The following is a 13,339-nucleotide window of genomic DNA, read 5'->3' on the forward strand; positions in this document are numbered from 1 at the left end:
ACGTAAATGTGACGTGAGCAACGTGTCTGAAAGTTTTAAGTCTTCCGGTAGTTGTGCCAAGAGAAATCTCAATCATTCCCAATCTTACAGAGACGGAGAGTGTAGGTATATGTAAGGAGATAACATAAGCACAGGCTAATTATTGCTAACTAACATGCTAGTTAACATTAGTAATTAAACCTAAACAGCTAATGTGAGTCAAAACTGCCTGCGAGCTTCTCCTGTACTGTACGGTAATTCCTCTACTGTGCGACAGTAAGTCACTTGGTTATGATACAATCGTTAGCTTATTTTTACAAAAACGTCTGCTACGGAGCTATAACGTGAGGTACAAGGTAATGGAGCCTTTTATACATTGTCGTGTTTCTTTATAAATAAACAACGGACAAATAGAGTCTTTAAACACTTCAGATGTAAAGTTATTCGCAGTCAAGTGACGTAAAAAAAAAAATGGCGGTCAGTGTAATGCTAACAAGAGGTCGCTTTGTAGCAACAAAATGGCGCCATCGGAGGTTTGCGTTCTGAAGCGAAGCTTACCCCCTTGGTATGACCACGTCAGGCTAACAGAAACCAACATGGTGGATGTAAAACTGCTACGGAACTCTGCTAGTAGTGGTTGCCAGTAGCAACGGAATGTTCAGTTTTAAGGGCACTGGAAGAAAGTCTTTGGAATCTTGTTCTTGCTTTTAGTAATTTAGTGTTTTAAGTCTACTTGGCACTTTTGTTTTAAATAATACTATTTGTTAAATCTTGTTAATACTATTGTAATCAGTTTGTCTGTCTGTAACTGATGTTGTGTATTGTCCCAAACAGGTCTCTCTTAAGAATGAGACCATTTGTGTCTCAATGAGATTACCTTTATACATAATGGTTAAATAAATAATAGTATATGGCTACTGATTGGTTTTAGAGTGCATTTTAAAATTTTAACTATTACCTATAGAGCCTTACATGGCCAAGTGCCCTCGTACATCCAGGATCTACTGCACGCACAGACTCCTGGTCGCTCTCTGAGGTCTTCAAGTCAGGAACTCTTAATTGTTCCTAGAACACGTTTTAAAACAAGAGGTGATTGTGCATTTTCGGTGGTGGCCTCAGGGCTCTGGAACTCTCTCCCTTTAGCCTTTGAGAGCTTTGGATTCTGTGGAAACCTTTAAAAAACATCTGAAGACTCATCTTTTTAGACAAGCATTTTATTAGCCATATAGCTTTGTATGTGTTGTTATTGCTCTGTTTTTATTTTACTGTAAAGCACTTTGTGACCCATTTTTTCTGTGAAAGGTGCTATATAAATAAAGTTTACTTACTTACTTACTTACTTACTATATGTAATCATCATTTCTAATGTAACAGTGTAGGCCTATTTTAAATAAAACATGCTTAATGATACTCAGCCTTACTCTGACTCTTGTTTCCCCAGCTGGAACCTCTGGGCAATAAGACTACTATACAGAATTTTACTGTAGACCTCGACCTGAAATGTCCAACTAAGGTGAGAAAAAAAACTCCATAAGAAATTGTGTTCAAATAAAGAGTCAGTGCTTTAAATACTGGTTAATGTTTTTTTTGTAAATCCTATGATGGCTCAATCCTGTGAGGAACATGATATGAAGGAATTTCAAAAGCTTCTGTTATTAAAAGTTTTTAATGTTTCAGCAATCTGTTTTTTTAGTTTTCTTTTTGAGGCCATCATGTAAAATACGTTCTGTCCTTCGCCTACAGACTTCACCATTCATCCGTACCTATAACAACAGCAATTACATATATGGTGGCCCCTCTCCAACACCTGGACCTATCACAGTAAGCCTTTAAACTCTGTCTGAGGCTGAGAAGTGACTTCTAGTACAAATAAAATATATGTTTAACTAAAGACCTGAATGAAGCTACAATTTCACAGCACTAATCACACAGTTTGAATGACAATAAAATAATAAAATATATTCCTCTTTATGTACATCCATCTATTTTCTCAAGTCATTTTACACATTGATAATACCTTCTGATGTTTCATTCCCACCAGAACTGGGGATCTGATTTCTCCTGTGTGGACATTGCTCCATCTGACACTGTGCCAACTTCAGGTGAGAGAGAGTGTATCAGTCAATATGAGATTTGATGTCCTCTTTTATCTGTTGTTAATATCTGAAACAAAGACAGCTATGCACACCACCAATGACACAGGGCAAAGGGCTTATATCAACTGCACCGATTGTCATCTGGATTGTCTCATCAAGATAATTTAACAGATGCTCTATTCAAATACAAATTATACAGCGGCTGCAGAAAATAGGGGCTGTGTGATGAGGGAACAGAACGGACTCAAACGCTAGGCTCAAAGCTGGTTAGGTCCCTAATAATACTGTACATTGTATAGGGTTGATGTTTGCGGTCGATCTTGATGTCAGTAGGTTGAAACTTCTTTTATTTGTAGTTCACAAGCTGAGGCCAGCAGACATCAAGGTGGTGGCAGCACTGGGAGACTCAACAACGGTTAGTGTCATAACACAATGATGTCCAGTTTAAGTACAAGGAAGGACACATAATGTACAAACAAATTTTAGAAACTCCCACATCTTTTACCTAACTTAATCAGCAATACACAATGAGTACTTGCCAGGTAATGATTATGTTTTATTTTTAACCCAATATGGTATATGTGTCTGTGTGTTGATGGGAAACATTCGGCAATAAGCACAGTCAGTGAAACTGTTGGTGTTCAGCTATTTAGTGTCATTGAACTATGAACACTCTAATCAAATTGTTATCAGCCAAATAGCTTGCAGTGGTAATGATCACCCCTTTTATGTTCTGATGTTTAGGCTTTGATGTAAGACTTATCTTTGTTAGTATCTCACTGCAGCATATCATTTTCATTTTATTTTAATTCTGTGTGTTTGTGTCTCTTCATATGTGGCTCTATGTTCACAGGCAGGCACTGGTGCTAAGGCAAAGAACCTGTTTGACCTCAATAAAGAGTATAAAGGAGTATCATGGAGGTACGACATGCCTGTAGTGTTATAGAGGTATACTTTAACCCTCACATTTAGCAAACAGAGCTGATGTTTGTTGTCTTTTTTTTGCAGCATTGGAGGGGATGAGACTCTGGAGACAGTAACAACACTACCAAGTGAGTTTATGCGATAGTTTCTCTGAGTCACTATATCTGACAGGAATAACAATCTCTCCTGCATAATACTGCAAAGAAGCCTTCTTTTTAGTATTGAAAATCTTGAAGACATTTTTTAACATTAATGTGGGGCAGTTTCTAAACAATGGGCCTCATGCCAGAAACACTCGCACACACAGATTTGTTCTAAAGTGTAACATTCACCAATTTCCTCATATACATGTACATATAGTACAGATAGTCTGCCTGTCTATCTTTAATAATTATAATGCCTTAATCGTAATAAATTTGGAGTTTAAGTAACTTCATGTCAAACCATTTCTTTATGTCTGTCACACTACAGCGTTGCTCTGATGACATTGTTGGCAGCTGTTAACTATTCATATTTTCCAATTGTTTTGGGTCCTCTAATACGACCACACACGGCTACATTTGTTCAGTTTTTGGCTGCATGACTTAAAGCACTGCATTGTGAAATTATTGTCTTAATTCTTATGGGATATTTTTGTAAATGACGCACTACTCCACAAGTGGAGCGGAACAGGTAGCCTCATAAATCAATACGTGGACACTGATTTATTAATGCTTATATCTCACTAATACGCACCTACTCATGTTCAGGTGGCATTCATCAGGTTGAAGCAAGCAGTTATTTATCATGAGTTTATGCAGTTAAGAGGGTTTGGTCTAGGAACAGACTAGGAACACTAGTACAAGCAGAAGTTTAAGTTTAATGTCTGCTTAGACATTCCTAAGCAGAAAAAAAGCTAAGCAGAGATGGAGTGACCCTGCCCGGAGGAAGCCCGGGGCCCCCGTCTGGAGCCAGGCCCAGACGGCGGGCTCGTCGGCGAGCGCCTGGTGGCCGGGTTTGCCACGGAGCCCGGCCGGGCACAGCCCGAACAAGCTACGTGGCAACTCCCTCTCCATCCCATGGGCCCACCACCTGTGGGAGGAACCGTTGGGGTCGGGTGCGATGCCACATGGGTGGCAGTGAAGGTCAGGGGCCTCGGACGGACCAGACCCGGGCGGCAGGCGCTAGCTCTGGGGACGTGGGAACGTCACCTCTCTGTGGGGAAGGAGCCGGAACTGGTGCGGGAGGTGGGCGCTACCGGTTAGATCTGGTGGGGCTTACCTCTCACGCACAGTCTTGGTTCTGGAACCATACTCCTGGATAGGGTTGGACTCTTTTCTTCTCCGGAGTTGCCCAGGGTGTGAGGCGCCGGGCGGGTGTGGGGATACTCACAAGCCCCGGCTGGCGCCGCTGTGTTGGAGTTTACCCGGTGGACGAGAGGGTCGCCTCCCCACGCCTGCGGGTTGTGGGGGAAAACTCTGACTTTTGTTTGTGCATATGCACCAAACAGGAGTTCGGAGTATTCGGCCTTCTTGAGACCTTGACTGGAGTCCTGCATGGGGCTCCAGTGGGGGACTCCATTGTTCTGCTGGGGGACTTCAACGCACACGTGGGCAATGATGGAGACACCTGGAGGCGTGATTGGGAGGAACGGCCTCCCTGATCTAAACCAGAGTGGGTGTTTGTTGTTGGACTTCTGTGCTAGTCATGGATTGTCTATAACGAACACCATGTTCGAACATAGGGATGCTCATAAGTGTACCTGGTACCAGAGCACCCTAGGCCGAAGGTCAATGATCGATTTCATAATTGTTTCATCTGATCTGAGGCCGTATGTTTTGGACACTCGGGTGAAGAGAGGGGCAGAGCTGTCAACCGATCACCATCTGGTGGTGAGTTGGGTCAGAGGGTGGGGAAGACTCTGGACAGACCTGGTAAGCCCAAACGTGTAGTGCGGGTAAATTGGGAACGTCTGGAGGAGGCCCTGTCCAACAGACTTTCAACTCACACCTCCGGCGGAGCTTTTCGTGCATCCCTGTGGAGGCTGGGGGCATTGAACCCAGTGGACAATGTTCAAAGTTTCCATTGCTGAAGCTGCGGCGAGGAGCTGTGGTCTTAGGGTCTTAGGTGCCTCAAGGGGCGGTAACCCACGAACACCGTGGTGGACACGGTGGTCAGGGAAGCCGTCCGACTGAAGAAGGAGTCTTTCGGGATATGTTATTGGTGGTGGGGCTGTCCTGGTTGACACGCCTTTTCAACATTGCGTGGAAGTCTGGGACGGTGCCAAAGGAGTGGCAGACTGGGGTGGTGGTTCCCTTTTAAAAAGGGGGACCAGAGGGTGTGTGCCAATTATAGGGGTATCACACTTCTCAGCCTCCCTGGTAAAGTCTACTCCAAGGTGCTGGAAAGGAGGGTTCGGCCGATAGTCGAACCTCGGGTTGAGGAGGAACAATGCGGATTCCGTCCTGGTCGTGGAACAACGGACCAGCTCTTCACTCGCAAGGATCCTGGAGGGAGCCTGGGAGTATGCCCAACCGGTCTACATGTGTTTTGTGGATTTGGAGAAGGCGTATGACCTGGTCCCCCGGGAGATACTGTGGGAGGTGCTGCGGGAGTATGGGGTGAGGGGGTCTCTTCTCAGGGCCATCCAATCTCTGTACAACCAAAGCGAGAGCTGTGTCCGGGTTCTCGGTAGCAAGTCAGACTCGTTTCAGGTGAGGGTTGGCCTCCGCCAGGGCTGCGCTTTGTCACCAATCCTGTTTGTAGTATTTATGGACAGGATATCGAGGCGTAGTCGGGGTGGGGAGGGGTTGCAGTTTGGTGGGCTGGGGATCTCATCGCTGCTCTTTGCAGATGATGTGGTCCTGATGGCATCATCAGCCTGCGACCTTCAGCACTCACTGGATCGGTTCGCAACCGAGTGTGAAGCGGTTGGGATGAGGATCAGAACCTCTAAATCTGAGGCCATGGTTCTTAGCAGGAAACCGATGGAATGCCTTCTCCAGGTAGGGAATGAGTCCTTACCCCAAGTGAAGGAGTTCAAGTACCTTGGGGTTGTGTTCGCGAGTGAGGGGACAATGGGCGGGAGATTGGTGGGAGAATCGGGCGCAGCGGGGTGCGGTATTGCATTCAATCTATCGCACCGTTAGACGAAAAAGAGCTTAGCCAGAAGGCAAAGCTCTCGATCTACCGGTCAGTTTTCGTTCCTACCCTCACCTATGGTCATGAAGGCTGGGTCATGACCGAAAGAACGAGATCCAGGGTACAAGCGGCTGAAATGGGTTTCCTCAGGAGGGTGGCTGGCGTCTCCCTTAGAGATAGGGTGAGAAGCTCAGTCATCCGTGAGGAGCTCGGAGTAGAGCCGCTGCTCCTTTGCGTCAAAAGGAGCCAGTTGAGGTGGTTCGGGCATCTGGTAAGGATGCCCCCTGGGCGCCTCCCTAGGGAGGTGTTCCAGGCACGTCCAGCTGGGAGGAGGCCTCGGGGAAGACCCAGGACTAGGTGGAGGGATTATATCTCCAACCTGGCCTGGGAACGCCTCGGGATCCCCCAGTCGGAGCTGGTTAATGTTGCTCGGGAAAGGGAAGTTTGGGGTCCCCTGCTGGAGCTGCTCCCCCCGCGACCCGACACCGGATAAGCAGACGAAGATGGATGGATGGATGGATAGACATTCCTATGCGGGAGCTACTAAATGCAGGCTTCACTTGTAGTTAGTGGACCAGTTGAAGAGCTGTAATGTGGCAGGAGAACTTTTACTAATTTACCAGCAGCTAGAGTGACAGAAACCAGCAGTGCACTACTTCTCAGCTGGAACGTTTTTCATTTTTTTCTCCTCAGACATCTTGAAGAAGTTCAACCCCTTCATAAAGGGCTTCTCCAGAGGCCAAGGCTCCAGACAGAAGTTCTTCAACATGGCTGTACCTGGAGCAAAGTCCTCGTATGTGCATATTCTTTTATTTCCTCCACCTGGGTAAAGCATTTGAGCAACCTATTGTCATCTCTCTAACACATATTTACTGTATTTGTTCTGTGACAGAGATATTGCATTACAAGTCCAAGCTCTCATCAAGGCCATTAAAGAAAATAAGGTAAGACTTCTCCAAAGAGAAGTAATTTATTAGATGGTTCTATTAGTGTCTACCTCTTTCATGCTCACGTTCTGTACACGTTACACAGGAGGTGAATTTTGAAAAGGACTGGAAAATTGTGACAATATTTGTTGGAGGAAATGATCTTTGCAATTACTGCATAGACCAAGTAAGTGTCCTTATTCAAATGACTGTACTGTACATAAATAACCACACACTTCTGCATGTTATGGAACTGCAGTAAAAAACATATTTTACAAATCTGCAGAATAATCTGTCACCCAAGAACTACAGCCACAATCTGATGCTCAGTTTGGACATGTTATACAAAGAGGTGAGATATTATACTCTATAAGTAATTGTCATCTGATGTCCTTGTGAGTAAAAGTGTGTCATGTTTTCTTATTTTTTACTCTCTGTATCTTTAGGTACCAAGGTTGTTGGTCAATGTTGTGGCAATCTTGCAGATAGATCCATTGAAATCAGTTATGAGGAACACGCTTGGCTGTTCCCTCTTGCAGAGGTTTGTTTTGCCTGTTTTTTCTCTCTGTTTCATCATCAAATAGCAGACAGACAAAATTAGCAACTAGCTGGTGAAGAATGTAGCATCTAAAAAGCCAGATATGTATATCAGGAGACCAAAACAGAGCTAAAAGAAGAGTAAATATTGGATTTACATTTGTTGGGTGGACACAAACAAGATTCCAAATGAATGATCTTTGTCTGTCGGATGTGTGATGCTCTGCAATATCAATTTAAAAGAAAATATGTCATCGCTGTTTGAAGTTTGTTTCTGCTGCCCCCCTGTGGTAAAAAAGAAATCAGTAAATGCAGGTTTAAGCCTCCAACAGTTAAGATTGGTTGTTCCAGTTGTGTAATTTCTTTTGTTTATAAATCTAATAAAGACAAATGTTATTCATTAAGCATCTGAGAAAGATCAAGATTTTCTCTCTCAGCTATGAGGATTAAAAGAGACAGGCTTTCCAAATTAGAAAAAGTGGATTTGAGTTCAATATCAATATTTGTGTTGATCTTTTGATATGTTCCCATCTCTCACTGTAAGATATCGTTATTTTGTAATTAACACTATGTCATAGTGTCATTATTTGTCATTTCGACTTGAAGCTACTACAAAAGCTTTAGAGGACATAAAGCAGGGGTTCCTGGGAACATTTGAAATGTTGCAAATACCTCTGGTTCAGTTGTTTTGATGCAATGACAATTACTTCTAACAGTCGTAACTACTGTTAACCTCTACAACTATTTATTTTTACATGATCAGTCAATGATTTAAATTCGGAATTCAAGTATTTTGGCATGGAAAAGTCTTTGCACTAATTTTTTGATTTAGGGTCATCTCCTTCCCTTATGTCAGCAAAAGGAGAATAAACGGGAATCTATTTTTCACAGGACCAGCTGTCCCTGTGTTATCAATCCAGCTGTAAACTCCCCAGAGCTTGAAAAGATAAAACAAATCAATCGCGAGTATCAGGTAAAAGCTAAGACCTCTTTTAACCATCTAAATATATTTTTTAATTATTTTCTAAATTAGATTCCCTTTGTCATTCCTCCAATTTTCTTCTTTTTTTTCCCTCAGGCTGAGATTGAACATCTTATTTCTGGAAATCGCTACGAGGGAAAAGAAGACGTTGCTGTTGTCCTTCAACCCTTTTTACACAATTCCTTTATCCCTTATATAGGAGTAAGTTACAGATACATACAAATGTATCCAAACAAGCCACCATACACAAATAATGTAACATACCCATGCTAAAAGTCTACTCTTTTCACCAGGAGGGTGAGGTTGACTCAAGTTTCTTCTCTGTGGACTGTTTCCATATCAGTAAGCGAGCTCATGCTGAGATGGCCATTGCCTTGTGGAATAACATGGTGAGCATGGACCAAACTGCAGCACAATGACAAGTACCTCCAAGTGCTTTTTGTGGTTTTACAGTATTTATCTTTCTGTCTTAACAGTTGGAGCCTGTAGGCAGAAAGCAGAACTACAACAACTTCACATATGACCGCTCAAAGATCCACTGTCCTTCTGAGGTATGTGTGGAGATCCACAAGTTATTATTGTATCACCTAACTATTGGTTTATTTCATGTCTTATTTATTTAATATTGAACAATTTTGGTCTCCATATTACTTTACTCACTAGCCCATAATCTTTTAAGTACTTAATTTCTGAAAGTTCTTCACTAAGCCATGTTATGTTTCCTATAGGCCAATCCCTTCATCTTCACTAAGATCAACAGCCTACCAGGTCCACCAGTGACCACCACCAGTCCTGTGCCAAAGTGTCCCTCCTCCATGCCTGGTGGGTGCCAGTGATTGTGGGAATTGTCAGTTTACTGGCTGGCATTGTTTTTGCCTGACTAATTCTCTCCAGCTGTCAGCGTCAGAAAAACAAAGTGGAGAAAGCAGTAGAAATGAAAGGAACTGTTTTTTAATGCAATTGTTGTTATGAAGCTGTATTTATTGTCAACAGTATATTTAAGATAAAAGCTGCATTAAGCATTCTTTTTTACCATTGGAGGACTCCAGAAGAAACTTCCAGCAGAAACAGCAACAATGTCATTACAGTCCTCTTTCTTGCTATCGGTTGACTTCAAGTCCACTATTCAGATGCATTGTAGCCCTGGTTTGGTCTACCAATTCCTGCTTTCCTTTGTTGTTTACCTGGTTGTTTGTTCAACAGCTGTTTACTTTAGCTCTCTGTTGTTTCACTTGATGCAGGTATTGAACAGCCAGCTTGTCTGAAGTTGTGGAAGCAGATGTTGTCTGTTTAATTTGAGGGGTGTCAGTGTGAGCTATTGAAATTCAACCATTGTAAAAATCGCCTAGAAAGCTGCAGAGCTGCAGACTGGGATGTAGATTCTCAGTTAGAGTGGCAGTACTGGCAGCCTGTTCACTTTATAGAAACTAATGTGATTATAACTGTATTAACAAAATATCAACAAGTATATAAAATATTTATAATTTTTGAACTGCACAGAATTTTTTAAATGCATAATTTATATTAATTTCTCTTCTCATTTTTATTCATTAACCAAATAAAATTGCAACAATATTTGAGCCATTGTTGATTGACCTTGTAAACAATAGTGTCCTACCCGCTCGATGGTGTTTTTTGCCTCCAACGGTGCCTTCCAGGCAGCTAACCCTAACCTTAACCCTAAACATAACCATTGCCGCGCTGCCTGGGAGGCGCCGTTGGGGGCAAAAAACACCAAAGACCGTCCTACCCACTGATGTGACTTTTTTAGCCATGCTAGCAGGGTGGCTCTAGGGATTTAGTCCAGACTGAAATATCTTCGCAAGTGTTTGATGGATTTCCATTCAATTTTGTCTAGACATGCGTAGTTCCCACATTTGTTATGACATACTATATTATGACTTTTTATGACATACTATACTATGACGTTTCATAATTTTTATGACATACTATATGTATGACTTTTTATGATATGTTATACTATCACTTTTAATAACATACTATATTATGACTTTTTAAGACATACTATACTTTGACTGTTTTGAAATTTTATGACATACTATACTATGACTTTTTTGAATTTTCATGACATACTATGACTTTTTTCGTCATACTTTACTATGACTTTTTATGCCTTTTTCCGACATACTATACTATGACTTTTTATGATTTTTTTTGACACACTATACTAGGACTTTTTTCGACATACTATACTATGACTTTTTTGGACATACCAGACTATGACTTTTTTCAACATAGTATAATATGAATTTTTTTGACATACTATACTATGACTTCTTTTGACATACTATACTATGACTTTTTTTGACATTTTTTGACATACCAGACTATGATGTTTTTCAACATAGTATAATATGAATTTTTTTGACATACGATACTATGACTTTTTGTGACTTTTTCGACATACTATGACTTTTTATACCTTTTTTCAACATACCATACTATGACTTTTTATTATTTGTTTTTGACATACTGTACTATACTATTACTTTTTTGACATACTATACTTTGACTTTTTCAACATACTGTACTATGACTTTTTTGACATACTATACTATGACTTTTTTTGACATACTATACTATGACATTTTTCGACATACTATACTGTGTCTTTTTTCAACACACTGTACTATGACTTATTTGTGACTTTTTTCGACATACTATACTATGACTTCTTTTGACATACTATACTATGACTTTTTTGACATTTTTTGACATACCAGACTGATGTTTTTCAACATAGTATAATATGAATTTTTTTGACATACGATACTATGACTTTTTGTGACTTTTTCGACATACTATGACTTTTTATACCTTTTTTCAACATACCATACTATGACTTTTTATTATTTGTTTTTGACATACTGTACTATACTATTACTTTTTTGACATACTATACTTTGACTTTTTCAACATACTATACTATGACTTTTTTGACATACTATACTATGACTTTTTTTGACATACTATACTATGACATTTTTCGACATACTATACTGTGTCTTTTTTCAACACACTGTACTATGACTTATTTGTGACTTTTTTCGACATACTATACTATGACTTCTTTTGACATACTATACTATGACTTTTTTTGACATTTTTTGACATACCAGACTATGATGTTTTTTTTATTTATGTTTTTTCCGACATACTATACTGACTTTCTTTTCTACATACAATACTATGACTTTTTTGTGACTTTGTTTCAACATACAATTACTTTTTTTGACATATTATACTATGACCTTTCTTAACATACTATACTCTGACGTTTTTGTTTTTTTGACATACTATATACTTATATTATATTATATTTGTATTATTTTTTTCGGCATGCTATGTCTTTACTATGACTTATACAATGACTCATCAATCAATCAATTTTACTCGTCACATATACAAATCCAGTAATGTTCCCATTATCCCATCAGCTTCTTCAACTTCTGCATGATTCATCATAAATCAGAATGTGGGCATCAGATTGGCACACAGAAAAAGTCTCCCAGTTGAATGGCACTGGCACTCCAGGATTCAGCCAAGTCTCAGTGAAAGGAGTCCACAGCACTCAAAATCATGTTGGAAACTGAAGGAGGCCACCACGCTCACTGTCCGATGCCTGCATACAGCAGGATGACAATCGGCAGAGACATTCAATTTGATTTCCGGATCCAGATGCAACACACCATGCCTGTCCAACATCAACTACATGAAGCACAACTAATATTTGTAAAACAGACAATTCAACATAGAGTGGTGACTGATATGCTTAAGTTTTGCTGTTTGTTGGTTGGTGTAGCCTTTACTCTTTCCAGGTTACATGGTAGAGATGTCATAGCCCAGTTTCAAACAGTTTGGCGACATCTGGAAGGTGCTTCTTGATGCATTTTTTTCAAATGTTATGTTATGTTATACATTTTTTGTATACTTTTAGTCAATGAATTGCCGATAGTATTATTTCATTATGTTGGCAATGCTGTAAACTCGCCATTTGTTTCCTGTCTGTCCACTTTCCTCAGTTTCTCTTCCTGAGGTTTCTTCCATGTTTCCCCATTAAAGTTTATTTTGGAGTTTTTCCTTAACTGTAGGAGTTCTGAAAAAGTCATAGTATAGTATGTTGAAAAAAGTCATAGTATAGTATGTTGAAAAAGAGTCGAAAAGAGTCAGTGTAGTATGTTGAAAAAAGCCATGAAAACTTCATAATACCGTGTATCGAAAAAAAAGTCAGAAAATTCATAGTAAAGTATGTCGAAAAAAGTCACAAAAAAGTAATAATATAGTATATTGGAAAAAAGTCATAGTATAGTATGTCGAAAAAAAGTCACAAAAAAATCATACTATAGTATGTCAAAAAAGCCCTTAAAATTTCCTTATATCGAAAAAAAGTCAAAAAATTCATAGAATGTTGAAAAAAAGTAAAAGAAATATAAAGTATATACTATAGTATAATGAAAAAAGTCAAAAGATTTCATAAAAACGTCATAGTAAAGTATGTCGAAAAAAGTCACAAAAAAAGTCATAGTATAGTATGTCGGAAAAAGTCGTAGTATAGTATGTAGAAACGAAAGTCAGTATAGTATGTCAGAAAAAAGTCATCAAAAAGTCATAGTATAGCATGTAGAAACGAAAGTCAGTATAATATGTCGGAAAAAGTCAAAAAAGTTGTAGTATAGTAAAAAAAAAAAAAAAAAAAGTCATAGTATAGTATGTCGGAAAAAGTCAAAAAAAAGTCATAGTATAGTATGTTGAAA

The 13,339-nt window shown here is 40.0% G+C and overlaps 1 protein-coding gene across 1 annotated transcript in view; it reads left to right on the top strand.

The window, feature by feature from the left end:
- Positions 1-12,601, top strand: part of LOC114572854 (phospholipase B1, membrane-associated) — a 46,080-nt gene extending 33,479 nt beyond the window's left edge. The window contains exons 53-69 of the mRNA XM_028604636.1: positions 1,421-1,492; positions 1,723-1,800; positions 2,021-2,081; positions 2,432-2,490; positions 2,929-2,996; positions 3,084-3,127; positions 6,813-6,912; positions 7,012-7,063; positions 7,152-7,232; positions 7,332-7,397; positions 7,492-7,586; positions 8,474-8,555; positions 8,661-8,765; positions 8,858-8,953; positions 9,041-9,115; positions 9,293-9,386; positions 12,023-12,601. Coding sequence (XP_028460437.1) covers positions 1,421-1,492; positions 1,723-1,800; positions 2,021-2,081; positions 2,432-2,490; positions 2,929-2,996; positions 3,084-3,127; positions 6,813-6,912; positions 7,012-7,063; positions 7,152-7,232; positions 7,332-7,397; positions 7,492-7,586; positions 8,474-8,555; positions 8,661-8,765; positions 8,858-8,953; positions 9,041-9,115; positions 9,293-9,386; positions 12,023-12,042 — 1,248 coding nt within the window. The 3' untranslated portion in view covers positions 12,043-12,601. The remainder of the gene's footprint in view (positions 1-1,420; positions 1,493-1,722; positions 1,801-2,020; positions 2,082-2,431; positions 2,491-2,928; positions 2,997-3,083; positions 3,128-6,812; positions 6,913-7,011; positions 7,064-7,151; positions 7,233-7,331; positions 7,398-7,491; positions 7,587-8,473; positions 8,556-8,660; positions 8,766-8,857; positions 8,954-9,040; positions 9,116-9,292; positions 9,387-12,022) is intronic.
- Positions 12,602-13,339: the final 738 nt, after the last annotated feature.

This window comes from Perca flavescens, chromosome 18 (genome assembly GCF_004354835.1).
Source record: "Perca flavescens isolate YP-PL-M2 chromosome 18, PFLA_1.0, whole genome shotgun sequence".
Lineage (NCBI taxonomy): Eukaryota > Metazoa > Chordata > Actinopteri > Perciformes > Percidae > Perca > Perca flavescens.